Genomic DNA, 19,272 nt, shown 5'->3' with positions numbered 1-19,272 from the left:
GGCTAACGTCTGTGTTCTGCTTCACGACTTGTTTTGTTGTTGTTGTTGTTGTTGTTTTTCTTACAGACTGAAGAAGCCCAAGTCTGCCAAAGAAACACTGGGAAGTACTACATTTGCACAGATGCATGATGGACGTGAGAGAATATGAATTATTGAAAGTTATTGCCAACCTTTATTCTTTAAATACGAGAGCTGAAGTTACAAAAAAAAAAAAAAAGAGATCGAGACTGAGTCCAGTGACACATTACTGCGTCACCCGAAGGAGGGGAACTGGCTCACTAACCGACTTCATGGATGAAAGAGTGACACACATTCTGACACTTGACTTCGGAAGTTCTTCAAAAAAAAAATAAACGAGGAGAGAGGAGGGAGGAGGGAAGGAGGGAAGGAGGGAGGGTTTCGTTTTCAAAAGGAGGCTCAGAGCTTTGTGGGAGGCTCGCAGCTTCAGTCACCGGTTCCAGATGCTTTCTTGGTTTTTAAGCTGCCGGGAAAAGAGGAGAGGAGATAAAGAAGGAACTGTAAAAAGACGGGGATGATTGAAACATCTGCTGAAGGCGGCATGAGGAGAGAGGAGGTCGAGGAAGGAAGGAAGGATTTGAAATGGGGAAGAATCCATATTGACGATAAAACGGATTCTCCAAAAAGCTTCTCACACAGTCCTGTGAAAGTGCTTTGGCGCTATTCTTTTAGGATCTGTGCCAAAACAAAAACCCGAAAGACACTTTGTGTGACTTATAATGTTATTAATTTCCAATAAAAATGGAATAACCCTCGTTTGGATGTCGTATTTACAGCCCAGAGAGTCACGAACAGGAGACCGGATCTCAGCAAACGGGATCATTATTTGAATGTGTGACAAACCCCCGAGGTACACGAGGTAATGATGGAGAGAGGGAGTGGAGGAGGCGATGAAAAGCTATGAAGAAGGATAGAACGAGAGCGAGTCTGCAGATGACTGACGAGAGGTTTCTCTCTTATCGGATGAGGGATTTGCGGGAGACACTCGACCACACCCACAGACTATTTTTATGACCCCCGATCCTCCTATAGGCCTCCATCCCTCGGCCATTCGCTCCATCCCTCCATCTTTTCATCCCCCTCTTCCTTGCTTCCAGAGACCCTGTGGGCAACATGGGTGGGATGTAATGATTTATACCTCCGTGCATGCGTGTGTGTGAAGTAATGAGGCTACACTTCCCATCCTACAAAACACATCACCAACCAATTGGAATTCCTGATTATCGACAGATATCTTGCAGGTGTATTGTCCGTTATCAACAAATCACAGAAAAAAAAAATAATCTTCATCCTCAGTGACCGTTTTACTACTGGAGGTGATTTCATTGAGGCCTTTGCATTCATTTTACGTGCATCACTTTACATTAAATAATGCAAAACTTCTCTCTTGGCATTTGAATAATGCAGAATAATGTAGCTCAGAGCTAACAAAGGTAAAGTATGGGATCACTGCTTTGCTTATTTTAGCCCCTGACTGGTCTCCAATGCATTGTGTAAAATACGAAGCTGGTATATTTCTTGAGATTTGGGTCCAACTGAATGAATGACAAGCTAACATATTGGACCACAGCTTCAATTTGAAGTACATCTGCAGGAAAGAAGCCCCAGGTCCTCGGCTGTGTGTCTTCCAAGCGACCCCATACATGTACATGACACTTTACACCAATCAATAATGTGTTAAGATGGCGGGGGGGTTACATGCCTTTAAAGTGTATTACGACTCTCTCGAAATTTGTCGAGGATCTCTGATGAGATCGATTAGCGTGTAGAAGCGAGGGACTCGCCTCATTGTGCTTCCTTCTTGATTGAAACTCCCCATAAAACTCTCCAATAAACAGTGAGAGAGGAACGAGCTACAGCAAAACATCTGGTAGGTAATTGGGAGCATACAGGAGGCTTTTTAAAAAATAAAAGCTCAGAAAAAAACACTGGCCTGCAAACCCTGGCTCGTGGCTGCTAACTGCTCACTGCCGTGATGCGGTCATTTGTATATTTCACAATTTCAACAACCTCCAGTCACTTTTGCTTCTTTTTGCGTCCCTGTTTTTGCTATAATTTTGGGGGAATTTTAGCCTTTTTTTGACACATGACGGCGTAGAAATTGGGAAAGAAGTCATGATGCGTTCACACCAAAACACTTCACCTGATTTTACTCGCTCAACTTTGTGTTTAATTCGCTTTTTCGCAACTATTCCCGGTGGAAAGGAGGCACGGCTACGCTAGCCCAAGTTTCCAGCACATAGCCTCACTAGCTAACGTAAACTGACCCAGTCACGTTCCTGTAGCTAGCAGCACATAGCCTCACTAGCTAACCTAAACTGACCTGGTCACGTTCCTGAAGCTAGCAGCACATAGCCTCACTAGCTAACCTAAACTGACCCGGTCACGTTCCTGTAGCTAGCAGCACATAGCCTCACTAGCTAACCTAAACTGACCTGGTCACGTTCCTGAAGCTAGCAGCACATAGCCTCACTAGCTAACCTAAACTGACCCGGTCACGTTCCTGTAGCTAGCAGCACATAGCCTCACTAGCTAACCTAAACTGACCCGGTCACGTTCCTGTAGCTAGCAGCACATAGCCTCACTAGCTAACCTAAACTGACCCGGTCACGTTCCTGTAGCTAGCAGCACATAGCCTCACTAGCTAACCTAAACTGACCCGGTCACGTTCCTGTAGCTAGCAGCACATAGCCTCACTAGCTAACCTAAACTGACCCGGTCACGTTCCTGTAGCTAGCAGCACATAGCCTCACTAGCTAACCTAAACTGACCCGGTCACGTTCCTGTAGCTAGCGGCACATAGCCTCACTAGCTAACCTAAACTGACCCGGTCACGTTCCTGTAGCTAGCGGCACATAGCCTCACTAGCTAACCTAAACTGACCCGGTCACGTTCCTGTAGCTAGCAGCACATAGCCTCACTAGCTAACATAAACTTTACCTTCACTATATAGATGTATAGGATTATTTTTTCCCTCCCTTTTTCCTCAAGTCGAATACGTTAGCTAGCCGACATGTGCGCGCGGGGGCCCATGGCGCTTTTAGCGGTGCAGGCAATTCCAAGCTAAGCTCCCGGTCTTTAACTCTGACCAACTGCCAATTAGTCTGTGGCCCCTGGATGCAACCGACAAGGGTTTCAGCCTCGTGGAGAGCGGAGCGGCCTACATTCTGCAGGGCGAGCTCCACCCAAGCCTCAGCTCTATAATTTGATGAGTGAAGGCTTGTTTGTCCCCTGTAAGCAATGCAAAGTCCTCCCTTTCTGGAGCTCACTCTCTCTTCATTCATCCCTCCATTCTGTATGGGCATACTGTCTTGACCTGCCTTCTGAGTCCTCTCCTTCTCATCTACGCGATTAGACGACATTTTCTGCTTCCCAGACAGTATGCGAGATACCATCGGGTCGTTACGCCTTCATCGACTACGACGAGAACGAAATGCAGAGTCGCTGCACTGGACTTGGCTCTCGTTACAGACCGCACTGGCACAGGTCAGCGGGTTCAGAGGGAAAAGGCCTCTCCGACACCGCCATCGGTGATGCTGAGGTCTGGTTTCTATGCTCAATGCAGCGTTGAGGCGCATACACACAGCGGTGCAACGACGCTATCGGTGTTCACTCTGTTGTTTGTTTTGCTATCAGCCTGAATCGACTACAAAGTCCGATTTTCTTTTTTTTTAAAGCATCGTGGGCTTTTAAAACCGGTCGGTGCAACGCCGGTCTTCCAAAGCAGAGGTAATCACTTATTCTCCTGCCTATCAATTATTCTTCTGGTATAAAAAAAAAAAAATCTATTATTTAACACCGCAGACTGCAAAGACACTCATACACATACAGTTGAAAGCCGGTCTGCATAAGTAATGAGACAAGAAGCCGGTTTCACACAGCACCGTGTGTGAAACCGGCTTCTCGGTTGAACAGATTACATAAACAGGAGATGTTTTGCAACGAACCCAAAGTCCCAGAATACTCCAGGACTGATGGCCGCTGATGACCGCCATGCTGTAGTTATGACTGTGAAGCAAGTTATTTAATCTTATTCCAGCATACGGAGCATCCGGCTGCTTTTATGCCCTAATCGAGTTTCACAGTGCTGTTCACTGTACGGTAATGCTATTGCAAAGGCCCAGTAAATTAATTACACACTACTCAAGAGACTATCCAAGAATTAATACCTTGTTAAAAAAAATAAAAAAAAGTTATTATATCGTCCACGCAAATGTTATTTTTGGTTTCTCTCCAATGTGTTTAACGGTGGTGGGGTAAAGATGTGATGCATCCCGTCGTGACCGCAGGCTTCTGGGTCATGTGGAGCGCTAATGGCGCGAGCTAAGGGCTCTGCATTGCAAAAGATGACTGCACGTTAAGGTATGTGCAGCGTCGCAAACCGCAGAGACAGTAGCACAGCGCTTTAGATGTGTAACGCACGACAGACTTTAGGCAAAGTAGAAACACAATAATGATGAGAATCGGCTTGATCTGGGGGGGTTTTAGACAAAAGTGTTGCTCTGTCTGGATTGAGGAGTTTCACGATTGCTAGCAAAATGCTACGCTGTCGGCTTGCACGCTTTTTATTCACATGTACAATTTTGAGGGGGCATTTCAGTGGCTTGAGAGCTCGACGCGCTGCAAATAAAAGAAACATGCAAACATGAAAACATCAGCTTTAAAAAGGCACATGCAGAGCAACATGTAGTAAAAGCAACATGTAGCAACAGCAACGTGTAGCACGAGCAACGTGTAGCACGAGCAACGTGTAGCAACGCAATGCTAACAACAAGTCAAGTTGTTGAAGACGTTCTGAAATGCTGAACACGCGTGTCGGAGAAGGAGAGCGCGATCCTCGCTCATCCACTCCTAACATGTAATAAATGACGTTAACGTGTTAAAGCTGGCAAAACATAAAGACACAGTGGCGGGCAGAGACTCAAACACAAACACACAACATTAACACATCGCACAAACACTCCAGAAAGGTCCTTCAGTTTACTCGGTTCATGGATATTCGACACAAAAAAAACACAACTTCCAGAATCACCTTAATGCAATTCTTGGCAGAACTCAGAGTTATGAGCCCTGGTGGGATTATCTAATCTTTATTTTGAAGCCGGGGGCACGCCACTCAAGTGTGTGGGCTCAGCGTGACCAGCAGTGTGTTATTGGATGACTCACGTTGAGGAATGCTTCCTTTAAGTCCAAATCAACGCTCCAAACAGGAAACAAAGGGGCGCGATCATCATCTCACAACACAAGGAGAGAGCATCGGTCCTGATGACGCTATTTATAAACTACTAAATATAGACACAGAGTGGTTTTGTACCTCAGGTTTGTTTTTTTACAGCCGGATGTTAAAAAAAACACCTGGACGGAGCCGAGCGTCAGTTCCACGTCTTCTAAATGTTCGAGAAGAAGCGGTTCTGCGTTCCTCGACCGGGTCGGTTGTGATGATTCCAGGATTTGAATGTTAAATCACGGCCATGAGCAACTTGGGGAGAGTGACTCAGCAGCTGAGCTGCGATCCACAGCACCAGTGTGGGACTCAGAGATGGAGCTCCATCTGCTCACTAAAAATAATCAAGCAGAAGAGGTGCGTGGACGCTCGAGGGCCGCCGAGAATATCACTGATGAAGAAGAAGAAGAAGAAGGAGAAGAAATGATAGAAATCGCTTCGATGTAAATCTTAGTTTAATTACCCAAACAGTGAGCTCACATTCGGGTGTCTGACCTGTCAGTAAGTTACTCTCACATGAATTTAAAGCATCTCAACACAGCCAGTGGCTCTTACTTGTCCTTAAAGAACGAGAATCAGGCGTTTTCTATCCTCCAAAGTGCATCCAGAGGCCGAGCAAAACCAGAAACACACTCACGAATGAACACACACACACACAGAGCCCCCGTGCAATAACGTGCCGGCGGATCAACTCGGATGAGCATCTCTGTGCCAAGACTTCAACATGCAACAAGCTGGCGGCCAGCAGGGAGCCGCTGGAGAGGCCGCCGGCAGCGGGGTGGCCGTCGCTACTGGTCCCTCACTGGGGGAAGCTGTGGGAAGAATGGGAGGCAGTGTGCATGCACTAAAGCACGAAGAGGACTGAAACATCGGAGCGTGCTCGATTATACTTCTAATAGAGTTGAAGGAAACGTTTTAAATGTTAGATTGATCAATAATATATTTGAAAAAGTGCCTTTTTCCCCGTTTTAACAGCGCAGGAACTTTCCACGCGTTCTCCTTCTAATAGTGTCTTATTAAAGGTTCCTGAGGCCATAACCTATTTCTGTCTGCATCATGAATACTGTATGAACTGCGTTCGCCGCTATATAAACATCCAAGCAGCTCCAACTTCAGCGCCAGCCAACTTTCCAGCCTGATACAACACAGCTATAGGAAAATACATTGGCGGGCCTCCAACCGACCGTAAGAGAGACTGCAGCATTTTGAAAAACAATCCACTTTGACAACATTCCTCACCGTCTGACTGGCCGAGGCAATTTACAGGAGAACGTGTGTGATTTAAAGACGGTTTAAAAAAAAAAAGGAGTAGTATATGTGTGGATCGTGCACGCGCTAGCACGTCGGCTATTTATTCATATGCACTTCATTAGGTGGACATGTTGTGTGTGTCTGTGTGTGTTCCTGTGTGTGCAATCTGCAGTAATAGTGAGCAGCAGACCCCCAGGCACCAGGTGTCAGAGAGAAACAGCTGAGAGAGAGACAGCTGCTTCTGCTGGTGTGCATCAGAGGTGGTCTCTCTCTCTTTAATGCTGGAGACACATTTCCAAACACTGCACTTTTTCTTTTTTTTTTTTAAAATGCACCTTTCCAAGGCTATACAGCACTCCCCAGGCATCCTGATAGCGGGCGTCGGATCGGGTTTAAACACGGCGAGTCATTCTGTGAAATCCCGGAGAAAACCACATCTATTCTGAACACGTGACAATTGAAAAGTCTCGACTCTTAAAACTTGCCACGCCATGTTTTCACACTCCTAGAAATGCTGGTTGTTCAGGTTTGAGAAGAAGAAAGAAAACACTATGACATGCGAGGGTAAGACGTACCAATATCACAGCAGACACACACACACACACACACACACACACACACACACACACACACACACACACACACACCCCTTTATGGGATATGAAGCAGAAGGTCATTATGTGACGGCAGCAGGTAAAGGGTTAATGACACGTTGGCCCACAAGATACTAACAACATTCATATTGGATCATAAGTGCATGATAGAAGCCTCTGTGTTGTTATGTAGGTGATCAGGTACAGTGAGGTGTGTGTGTTTCTGGGTGCAGAGTATCAGGTAAAGGCCTCCCCTCATGATGCCATCATATCAGACTGAGGAGGGGGGGGGGGGGGCAGCCTATTGCCCATACGTGCATCCCTGGCCTGCAGCCTCCATCCATGCATCGGATGTGAGACCCTGGGTTAAGAGAAGCGGTGCATGACCCTCCCCTCCTCCTCTTCCTCCTCCTCCTCCTCCTCTATGTCCCTTGACAAGATTGTTCAATCTACACACCCTCTGAAAACGAAAAACAATTCATAAAAAACAACGCGAGACCCACATCCCCACTGCTTCGTGGTGGATCCATCCCGTGACGACGACTCTATATAAATATATACGCGTAAAGCACGCAGAGCTGTAACCATCCACACACACACACACACACACACACACACACACACACACACACACACACCTTGGACCAACACAAAATGGGGGGTGTCACTGCCTAGGAATTAAAACGCACATACACCTCAGGAGGCGTCGTTCAAGCGGCTGTCATGAAAAGGTGGAGAGATGATCAAGTCAGTGGACTTAAATGGGGCAAATCACTACGAGATGTGCGCATCTCCAGCGCCACCGACGCCCACAACTCGCCCAATTAAAACCCCCGTGTGTGCTTCTCCTTCTTCTTTCCCTCCGTGTCATTTTTGTGGCAACAATGTGGCGGACCACCAGTGATCTACTGAATCCCAGACTCGCCCCTTCCCGACTTACCGGATTTGAAAAACGCCGCTATGTCTGCCGCGTCCTTCGCCGCCTCATCGAGTCCCTCTCCTGCGCTCATGGCGGCGGGTCGCGAGTGCGGAAACAGCGGTCGTTAAATCCTGCGATAGGGTTTTGTTTTGTTGCTGTTGCAGTGATTATTTGTCAGCCAAAAAAGCGGGTCCCGACGCCTTTCATTGAAGCAGATCCCCCCCTCCCGGTCACGCAATCGGTGCTCTCTTCATTAAGCGAGAGACCTCCTCCTCCATTTTGGCCGAGAAGGGGAGAAAAAAATCCTGGCGACCGATCGGCGGCGCTCCCGAGTTGGGACGTGAAGGGGAGGCGGAGGAATGGGGGTGACAGCGAGAGAGAGAGAGAACGAGAGAGAGAGAAAGAGAGAGAGAGAGAGAGAGAGAGAGAGAAGGCGGAGGTATTAAAAAAAGAAAAAAGAAAAGAGGAGGGGAGGAGGTCTGAGGGAGGAGGGCTATTCCGTTTCGAGGGGTGTGGGTGGGGGGTGGGATATCCTGGGATTCCGTTTCGGTGTTTTTTTTTTTTTTTTTTTTGGTGCATTGTGCGCCACCCAAATTTATATTGTGCGCCACAGCACATCAGCAACCCCCCCCCCCCCCCACGCCTCCCGCATCGTCACTCACTGCGGTGCTGATGCGGGCTGTGCGTGGGAGAGTCAGCCTTTGGGATGGCGTGCCTTTTAATAGCTCGAAGCCCCCAGATGTTACGAAGAGACGTCATATCGACATCATGCGTTTGTTTTTGTTTCATACAGGCGAAGTGTGATATAGTCACGGTTATTATATTGAACCTCGTCACGTTTGGGCCTCTTTGATGAATTATTGGAGAGTTTATTATTCCCACGAGGTCACTGAGTTCTTGGTTGTTGCGTTATTTAGTTTCCTATAGGAGTTGTGGTGTCCTGAGGTGGTGATATTTGTGTTGCTTTCTTTGGAACAGAGGACGGCAATGACGACGAGGGAGAAGCTCTGCTTAACTCTCTCTCTCTTCATCTCCTGGTGATGAAGATGATGCTACAGTATGAGGTCATTTGCCCCACAAATCTAACCCAGTTCTCACCGACAGCTGCGGCTTCAGCCACACGAGGGGCAAAGTGCGCTGCTGCCACCTAGTGGTGGCCTGCACACGTTGCTCTGTGTGTGTGTGTGTGTGTGTGTGTGTGTGTGTGTGTGTGTGTGTGTGTGTGTGTGTGTGTGTGTGTGTGTGTGTGTGTGTGTGTGTGTGTGTGTGTGTGTGTGTGTGTGTGTGTGTCCTTTACTGCACTGATATGAAGAAAAAACAAGGAAAAAAGCATCGTAACAGCTGGAACTTCATTAAATAAGCAAACCAAACAATTACATTCAGTATCACACATCAATATTCACGCTCTGCCTTACAGTTTACCTTCAGACACGTGACTGTTGCCTGTCCTCTTCCTCTTCCTCTGCCTTTAACAGTCTGGAGGGAAGCAGCTGGGCAATCAGCACGCACACCTGTGATTAATTAAGCCGGTTTTCCCGCCGCCGACAGAGCTGCAAAGCGAATTTACTGGAGTTTAAAGTTAGTACACCGACGCTATCTCGTTACCTTTGTAATAAAAACAACTAACACTTGAAGTTAGTTAACGCCATCAGGGAGAGCTCACATGGATAGTGGCCACCTGGACGTTTTAGGCACTTATTTCCTCTTTAACAAACGTGACTTTACTTTAAAATCTGCTTTTTTTACGCGTGACTGTCTTTGGTGGTGGCCTCCACGCGTCTCTCTCTCCATTCGGTGCATTTTAAAGAGCATAACTAGCAAAGTGCACACAGTCTCCATGTCTTTCGGGACCAGCCTCCTCGGTCCTCACCCCCCTCTCTTTCTGGACAAATCCCCTCGTTACCATGTAAACTACCAACACAACACGGTCACCGCGGGTGTGGACGGCCACGCGCTGCAACCAGGATATACAACCAAAACACAACAAATCTCAGAAAAGTGGATATTTTAAATGAATAACGGAGCACGAGGGGTTGGAGCCTGGTGCTTTCTGTGAGGGAGGAAAGTGTCGTCATGTCCATCAGCTCCAGACTCGCCAAAGCCAGCTGCAGGAGCAGACCCTCCCAGAGCACTGCCCCAGCGGAGTCCCTCAGGGAAATGCAGGTAGGGCCACTTAAACCTTTTGAAATGAGGAACATCTTCTCAGTTGTGGCATCTGAGGGATGTGAACTCTTAATATGAGGCTCATGAAACATTACGTCATGTTTTTTATTGTTTTGATTTCTTAGGTTTGGTTCTTTCTTGGATAGAGTAAAAACTCCAACATATGGAAGCCCATTTATGCCAATGTCATTAAAAAATTAAAATCCTCTAAATCATAATTATGAGATGGTATAATCTCATGATAGTGTAGTATAGTATAATTATGACTTAACAATCTCATAATTTCCATTTACTATCTCATGATTGTGGGATACTGTCTCATAATTTTGACATATCTCGAGACAGGAAGTCATAATTATGACTTACAGGATCTTAATTGACGTCAATGGGATCGCATACATACACCCAAATATGGTTATTATGATTGTTTAGGTATCTGTACAATATCCTCTATTACTGGAGCATTGTTTGGTCATTTATCTGCACAGTTGTCCACCTTTAGTTCAATCATTGTTGTATTCATTCAGCGGGCACATTTTCAGTATCATATCTTCCTTTATTTCATCTTGCGAGCTCAGTTATGTATTTTTTGAGAGCTTTTTTTTTTAAATTTTTTTTAAGAGAATTCTGTTTTAGAGCAAATTTTATTTTTGAGAGCATTTTTTTTTTATTTGAGCAAAAAAAATATTTGAGAGCATTTTTTTTTTTGAAATTTTTTTAGTTTTGAGAGCATTTTTTTTAAAGCGTTTTCTTTTCTCTGCAAATTTTTTTTGAGAGCAATTTTTTTTTTTGAGCAAATTTTTTTTTAGAGCATTTTTCAAAATTGAGAGCAAATATTTGGAGATAATTAACTTATAAAATAGAAATTTGTCGGGTAAAAAAGACACAAATCTACCTTCTTAATGTTTCTTCTTCAGTCTTTAAGGCTTCTCTTAAAGCGACAGCGCTCTCTTTTAAAGGGCCAATACAAAACATGTCTTCCCTTCACAGTTAGTACGTGTATAGATAATGTTTTAAAACCATGGAAAATCAAAATATGAATGAACTTAAACACACATTTAAAGTAAATCTTTAAAAGTAGACAGTCAGCAAGACGTATATCACATTACATGTCACAGCATTTTATTTAAGACAGAGCCGAGTGAACGGTGATTATCCTGCTTTTACTTTCTCTCTTACGTGAAAAAAAAACAAGGCATGAAATTAATCACCTCTTAATTTTCACTTTGAGGACACCCTGCACGCTGATAATTACTCTGAGAGACGATTAGCCTCCCAGCAGCGCTCATTAATAGCTGCTCGGCGCTGTAATGAGTTGTGTTATGAGCCTCAAACCACTAGATGGCAGCAGAGAGTTAATGAAGTGTGAGAGGATGTTCTCTATTACTGTCTTCACTGAAATAGACGCTGTTCTGCGGGCTAATGTTGTGTGTCTGTTTGTAGTGACGCCTGCCTCGTAGTAGACAACACAACAACAATCCTGCACTGCCACAACCTGGACACACGAGTATATTAAGATGGAAATATCATGATTGAAATTGACTAAAAGACTCAAGACTTGTTGAAGTGTCCTGCTGTTACAGCAGCTGGAGAATTGTGTTATTTTCTGTGTTAATTGCAGGATAAAATGATCTAATCCTGCTCTGTGTAGATATTAAACTCTTTCTCCAGTCTGTTTTTCACCCCTAAGACTTTAGATTATCAGTTTATTTTGTAATTGCAGGCGTGGTTGAAGCCATTAAAAGAGAAACAGACATGTAAAAGTGCAGCTTCCTCTGAACACCTGTGCTACACTTTTGTGTAGTTGTAACACCGCTTGGTTTAGTCTCCGTGTGTGTGTAGCAGTGTGAGCATCCTCTGGGAGAATAGTGGACCTTTTCTTTTGTTTCCCGTCTCCACTCGGTCTTTCTCTCTCTCCGTGAATCCACAACCCTCTCATTTATAATTTACAGGCACTCTCCTGTTTCATGGCAGCTCAAAGCCAGACGGTTCAACTTAGAAAAATCAGTCGTGGCATATTGAAAAATTGATGACTCAGCTGCTTTTAAATGCAAAGCTTCGCCAATCATTTTTCTTCAATATCAAACCGTCAGTCGGATCCTCAGAGAGAGAGAGAGAGAGGGAGAGAGAGAGAGAGGGAGGGAGAGAGAGAGAGAGAGAGAGAGAGACGTGTGTCTCATCTGTTGGACGCCACAGTCAAAGCTAATGGAATTTTTTTAATAGTAATTAGCGGGAGGTGTGTGTGTGTGTGTGTGTGTGTGTGTGTGTGCGCGTGTGTGTGTGTTTTTCCCTACTGGAGCGGCAACAATTACAAACATTACACTCAAATATATTAATTATTCTTTTCCTGATCATTCATTTAGTCTATAAAAATGCAAATTAAGGGAGCCTTACGTGCCATTTCTTAAATTTATTTGTGCAAAAAAACATTTTTCTGCACAAATAAACATTTTTTTGCAATGATATACACAACAGTGCATGGGCAAATAATGGTTTATTCACTTTAAAGTTCAGATTTTCGCAAGGAATTCATTATCTTGAGGCAGACGCTACATCACAAGTCTTAAAAAATGTCTCATTGTTTAAGAAATGAATATACAAAAGGAGAATGCGTCAGCGTCACATTCATACCATGAGCAGCAGGTAGAGTCACGACAGGACTCGTATCCGTCAGTTAGCGCTCAATGAGCCAGAAAACCTCCAAAGAGGCGTTTAGTTTCTAAACCTGGCGACCTTTGGAGAGGAAATGTCTCGTTATGAGCTCGTTTAAAACCATACTTAAGAAAGAGACACTGTTTTATCTGTTAACCTGTGTGTGTGTGTGTGTGTGTGTGTGTGAGAAGCCCCTCCCCCTCCTGTCTCTCCATCCCTTTGTTGTAATTGACTTGTAAGGTGAGCGCGGGGCCTTGGTAATTGGCTTGCAGACAGACGGTCATCCAACACCGTGTTATCTGGTTAGCGGCCCCCCTTTCAGGAGCAGCACTCTCATAATTTGAGGGCAGTAACCTTCTCCTCAAATGGCAAATAAGAACGGCTGATTGCTCGCACGCCGCAGCCGAGCCGCTCGCTCTCGTCGTTGTCGGAAAGCTGTAATTCTCTAATGTCGTGAGGAGCCAAGCCAATTAAAGATGGTGGACTGACCTGAAAAGAAGTGTCAAGACTTGAAAGGCCAAAAAACGATGCTGCATTTTAAACCAGACTATCAAAACAAGGTAAGCTGACCCAAGACTTCTGGAGTTACACGGAGGCTCGTCGGCTATCTGGGTGATTTATCATTGACGTGTCAGGAGTCAGTAAACGGCCGATGAGCTCGTGTCCCAAATGGTGCCACTCGAGAAGTTCAAGGCTGAGGAACGCTGAGGGGGAAACAGCTTTTATTTATGCATGAAAAGCCTGTTGGAGAGTTGTTCACACAAGGAGCAACAACTTCATGCCACAGACCGAAGAAACGTGGATGCAAACGTCCAAACAATCTGACATTTTGAGGGATTCTGTCAGAAAATACAGATAAAGAAGTCAAACCAAAGGTGCTACTGCAGATCTAAATGTTTAGAAATATACATATTTCCTTTAAATTTACTAAAAGGAAGTTTTTAAAAAGTCCTTCAACATATCTTCTTGTCTGAAGTGCGTCATGAAAGAACCAAATGTGTTTTCTTTTACATATTCTGATGCTGTTGTTTGCTTTTTAAGACAAAATACTGACCTGTTGTGTTGCTGTCAGTTATATTTAAGGTGAGACTCTTCCTCTACAGCGAGATATTGTAGATGAGCTAAATGTCAAAGTGTAGATTCATAAGATGCATTTGATCAGGTGACGTCGTGTGTGTCCGTGAGCTCAACACAGACCCAACCAGAACTAACTGATGTCCATTGTGTGTCTTCATGTGTGTGCATTGCTAGATTGAGGACGTCTGTGAGTATTTACCTGCATGTGTAAGAAGGTGAATCCATGATTGGACCGGTGCACATGGACCTCACGGTCTTATCTTCTCAGCTGCATGTGAAAACTCGTCCGCTATTGACGTGAGCAGCCGTTAAAGATATGAAGCTGTGGCTCAGCCGGCTGACTCGATCACCTGATAGGGCTCGTTACGGCTTTGAGGGCGAGCGCCTGCAGCCTCGCTGCGTTGATGCAGACGAGGGACGCGACAGCAGAGGAGACGAAGGGCTTTGAGGGGAAGAGGCCATGTCGCAGGTGTTCAGGAACCAACTCTGGAAACAAACGGTTTCCAGACTCATCCAGGTGAGAGGTCGTTACAGGATCTTCTGCCATGTTGGAGCTTAACGCCTGATGCTAAACACTCGCTGCACAACTTCATCTACAGCTACTTGTGTTGACTTTGTGTTGTTTCCCCCCCAGAGGGATTTGGATTAAAATGGATCAAATCATTTCCCCGTGTCTATATTTGAGGTTTGGTTTAAACAGTGGAGACATTATCAGACTCTCGTCCTGACAAACTGCCCGCACATTTCTTTTTTTTTTTTTAAGAGCACATTTCTTTTTTTCTTTTTTTTTAGAGTGAATTTGTTTTTATTTGAGAGCAAATTTGTTTTTATTTGAGAGCAAATTTCTTTTTTTTGAGAGCAATTTTTTTTTTTTTTTAAGAGCAATTTTTTTTTGAGAGCGTTTTCTTTTCTTTTTTCTTTTTTTTAGAGCGAATTTCTTTTTTTTTGAGAGCCAATTTTTTTTTTTTTTAGAGCAATTTTTTTTGAGAGCGTTTTCTTTTTCTTTTCTTTTTTTAGCAATTTTTTTTAGAGCATTTTTTATAGCAAATTTTAGTTTTGAGAGCTTTTTTTTAAGCATTTTTTTTTTTACTAGAGCACATTTTTCTTTGCGAATTTTTTTTGAGAGCAAATTTTTTTTTAGAGCATTTTTCAAAATTAAGAGCAAATATTTGGAGATAAATAACTTACAAACTATAAATTTGCTTAAGTAAAAAAGACACAAATCTACCTTCATGATGTTTCTCCTTCAGTCTTTCTAACTCTTCTCTTAAAGCGACAGCGTCTTCTCCCATGTTGCAGGAGCTTAACGCCTGATGCTAAACACTCGCTGCACAACTTCATCTACAGCTACTTGTGTTGACTTTGTGTTGTTTCCCCCCCAGAGGGATTTGGATTAAAATGGATCAAATCATTTCCCCGTGTCTGTATTTGAGGTTTGGTTTAAACAGTGGAGACATTATCAGACTCTCTTCCTGACAAACTGCCCGCACATTTCATTACAGCTGTTAATGTGCAGTTTGTTTATTTCAGGCGTTGTCGGTCTCTGCGGCTTATGAGGCCGAGGCCTCGTCTGCTTCTGACAGCGATTAACGCCCAACGTGGTGTTACAGCGTTGTCATTGTTGGAGCCTGGTACTGTTGTGTGTGTGTGTGTGCGACTGAATAATTGGCACCGCGCTTCATTGTGTGTGCATTGTCGGTCTCTGGGACTGAAGACTGTGTTTAGCTGTTCACACAATTTGGATTAAAAAGCAGAGACGAGGTGTGAAGCGTCTGGTCGCTCAGCAACTGACGGCGCGACACGTTTTTCTTCTTCTGGTCGACCTGTGACGAGAGCTGTGTGTGTGTCTGTGTGTGTGTGTGTGTGTGTGTGTGTGTGCTTCGCTGCAAACTTTTAACAAGTTTTGATACGGTTCGGCTTTTTTTTTTAAACGTCTAAAAATTATTTTTATTTCAAAGCGCAACACCTGCTCGACAGCAGAATGTTTCTCATTTGGAAAAAGTCAAGCGTGAAGTTCACCGATCACCTGGAAGAGAGTGTGTGTGTGAACTGACTTACCTGTGTGTGTGTGTGTGTGTGTGTGTGTGTGTGTGTGCGCGCGCGCAGTGAGAGTAAATTTCAAAAGCCTGCGATGTTGTTGTGCTCACTGTCTGCTGGAGTGACCTTTGACCTGCAGCGCCTGTTGCTCCTGTTGAGTTGCTCGCTCGTGCTCGGCAATATTGTTTCTGTTTTTTTAAATGTGAATACTTTTGTGCAGGATGCAAGTGGACAGTTTGTTGTTTGTCTTTTTGTTTCACTGGACACATTTGAATGCCAGCGTGGTCGTCCGTCTGGTCTCTCCTAAAGCTGCCGACAGGCTAAAGTGTTAGCGCTCTCGCTAACCTTGTTAGCGTGCTCAGCTCAAGCTGTTGGCGCGCTCGTCCTCGCTCTAGATTTGTCTTTATCTTTACGTCTTTATCTCTACGTCTTTAAGTCTTTATCTCTACATCTTTAAGTCTTTATCTCTACGTCTTTAAGTCTTTATCTCTACGTCTTTAAGTCTTTATCTCTACGTCTTCAAGTCTTTATCTCTACGTCTTCAAGTCTTTATCTCTACGTCTTTAAGTCTTTATCTCTTCGTCTTCAAGTCTTTATCTCTTCGTCTTCAAGTCTTTATCTCTACGTCTTTAAGTCTTTATCTCTACGTCTTTAAGTCTTTATCTCTACGTCTTCAAGTCTTTATCTCTACGTCTTCAAGTCTTTATCTCTTCGTCTTCAAGTCTTTATCTCTTCGTCTTCAAGTCTTTATCTCTTCGTCTTCAAGTCTTTATCTCTTCGTCTTCAAGTCTTTATCTCTTCGTCTTCAAGTCTTTATCTTTACGTCTTTAAGTCTTTATCTCTACGTCTTTAAGTCTTTATCTCTACGTCTTTAAGTCTTTATCTTTAAGTCTTTATCTCTACGTCTTTGTCTCGATGTGAATACTTTTGTGCAGGATGCAAGTGGACAGTTTGTCGTTTGTCTTTTTGTTTCACTGGACACATTTGAATGCCAGCGTGGTCGTCCGTCTGGTCTCTCCTAAAGCTCCCGACGGGCTAAAGTGTTAGCGCTCTCGCTAACCTTGTTAGCGCTCGCGGCTCAAGCTGTTGGCGCGCTCGTCCTCGCTCTGGCTTTACACGACCAAATCCCAAGGCTCCAACTAACGAGGACGAATACTTCTGCGTCTTCTCTCTTTAATCACGTCTCTGTTCAGCGCCTGGTGTCTCTGAGGAACCGTTACATCGGCCTCTCGCACTCGTTCCTCTCTCCCCTGCTTCCTCCATTTCCTCTTCCTGTCATTTCTCATTTCCATTTGCTCTCCCCCTTCGCCTTCCCTGTATTGATTTTTCTTCCTCGATGTGCACTACGACTGATCCTAATACTTCAACACAACCAGGGGACACAGGAAGTCGTCTGTGTGCAGAATGTAAAGCTCAGCTGAGGGTGAATGAGTGATTTTCTAGCTTTAAATTGTCCTTAAAATACAACGAGGAGAGGAGAACAGAGTGCAACTCCATGAGTTAATATGTCATCAGGAATTTTAAAGTTTAATCCGGTTGTTAATAATTGTCTAAACATAAATAAGAGACGGTTTGGAGGCCTGCTTTGTTAAAGAAAAGGGTCTTTTTTTAAAACATGACGTCGTCCGTGCAAAAAAAAGTACTTTAATAAGCCTGAAATAATTATTCCTGTCGTCCCGGTTTGAAAACAAGAAGCAGTTAACGAGAGGATTCAAATGCACCACGCCGAGCGCCTCCAGGTGATGCAGGTGATGCATGTGATGCATGTGGTTCACTGGCAGACCTTGTTCCTGTGTTACTAAGTAACCTGCAACTCATCCAGGTGGATGTTATCGTCCCGCCTGTTGCAAACTGGCTGCGTTGTTTTGTCTCTTCATAACTCACCAAAAAACAACCTGATTCCTGCAGACTTGGGATGGGAGATTGAAAGTAGAGGGAAGCAGCTGGCGTCTGGTTTGTATGTGGAGCTCCACACACACCGTAAGGAGGGAAACTGAGGTTTGGCAGCTTGAACTGGTGTCTGAGGAAAAGGTGGAGAACCACAGGAGATGACATCATACACAGTATGTGGACTTCATGGCTTTGTGCTTGGTCATGTGATGCCTCCACTCTTTTGTTGAGTTTACTTTGTATATATTTTGATGTTCTCTGTCTCCACGCGCCGCGTCCATTTTACTATTCGCTCAAATTGTTTTTGTGTTTTTATTTGTGTTCAGCAAAAGTTGAAGGAAGAGCGCGAGGCCAAGCGCGCTCAGCTGGACGGACGACATGACTACATCCTCAGCATCGTGGCGTCCTGCCTCGGACTGGAGAAGTCCGACGTGGAAGATGCCACGCTGGAGGGGAATCAGGTATTTAGTCTTTTAGTTTTTCATGTGGTTGCCTTTTAAAACGTAAAGAAAGAGGCGTGGAAGCGTTTGCAAGACTCAAGGACTTTTCTGCAGAGCATCTGCAAAGAAGCACTGAAACGTCTGCGAGGTTGTCTGTGTCTGATTTAGGTTTCTTTCTTCTTTTCTTCCTCAGATTGACCGTGCAGAACAGTTCTTCATGGCAGACGGTCTCCCACACCTCATGTTCTACTATCAGGACCCGGAGCCAGGCGAAGCAGGTAATATTTAAATATGTACAGTAACCAACACGCTGGAAGCAGCAGTCCAAGATTTATTGCAATTGAGAAGCTGTCAAATAATCAAATCACAGGTAATTAAATGCAGTTAGTTGTGATGTTGTGTCTTTGTCCACTTCTTTGTCCACTTCTTCCAGCAGCATCCTCTCTGCCCTCGCAGCTCGTCTCCCAGCAGCCTCGCAGCAGGAAGTCCAAAGTGTTTGTGACGGACGGGCGGGACGTGGCGCTGACCGGAGTGTGCGTCTTCTTCACCAGAGCCAACACGGCGAAGGCCATCACCTCGGAGAACATCCACAGAGTGAGTCACTCAGTGCCGTAAGGAGGACGGGTTAACGTGTTGCGTAGTTCACGAACAGACTGATGATTTAAATGTAGCAGAAGATGAAAGTGTTGCATTCATGTGGAACATCTAAAACGAGTTCTTTTAATGCAGAGCTGAAGAAATAATAGTGATAGCACTCTGGTCGCACGGGGACTTCTCGCTAATGATTGTTTCGAAAGAAAATCAAGCATTTTATTTGATTGAATATGAGCAAAATATTTTATGAAAGTGGGTATTTTTTTAAATTTAATTTTTTTTTTTTGTTGAATTATTTTTCTTCTAAAAAAATTTAGAAGAAAAAATTTAACAAAATAAGAAAAACAAAATAATAATAATAAAATAAAGAAATTTTGAATTAAAATTTTTTTTTTTTTAAACAAAGTAAAAACA

General features: G+C 44.2%; 2 protein-coding genes across 4 annotated transcripts in view; one reads left to right on the top strand and one right to left on the bottom strand.

Moving 5' to 3' along the window:
* triob (trio Rho guanine nucleotide exchange factor b) overlaps positions 1-8,340 on the bottom strand; it is an 87,243-nt gene extending 78,903 nt beyond the window's left edge. For all 3 annotated transcript variants that reach the window (XM_068596372.1, XM_068596374.1, XM_068596373.1), the window contains exon 1: positions 8,027-8,340. In XM_068596372.1, coding sequence (XP_068452473.1) covers positions 8,027-8,096 — 70 coding nt within the window. In that variant the 5' untranslated portion in view covers positions 8,097-8,340. The remainder of the gene's footprint in view (positions 1-8,026) is intronic.
* A 1,738-nt stretch (positions 8,341-10,078) lies between these two features.
* dnah5 (dynein, axonemal, heavy chain 5) overlaps positions 10,079-19,272 on the top strand; it is an 85,349-nt gene continuing 76,155 nt past the window's right edge. The window contains exons 1-4 of the mRNA XM_068596331.1: positions 10,079-10,168; positions 18,151-18,285; positions 18,458-18,542; positions 18,698-18,858. Of these exons, the coding sequence (XP_068452432.1) occupies positions 10,079-10,168; positions 18,151-18,285; positions 18,458-18,542; positions 18,698-18,858 (471 nt within the window). The remainder of the gene's footprint in view (positions 10,169-18,150; positions 18,286-18,457; positions 18,543-18,697; positions 18,859-19,272) is intronic.

Source organism: Clinocottus analis, unplaced genomic scaffold, assembly GCF_023055335.1.
Source record: "Clinocottus analis isolate CAN_PGR_092001 unplaced genomic scaffold, fCliAna1.0.p SCAF_36, whole genome shotgun sequence".
In the NCBI taxonomy this organism is placed as follows: Eukaryota; Metazoa; Chordata; class Actinopteri; order Perciformes; family Cottidae; genus Clinocottus; species Clinocottus analis.
The sequence above is the reverse complement of the archived record's forward strand: the minus strand, read 5'-3'. Positions and strand labels throughout refer to the sequence as shown.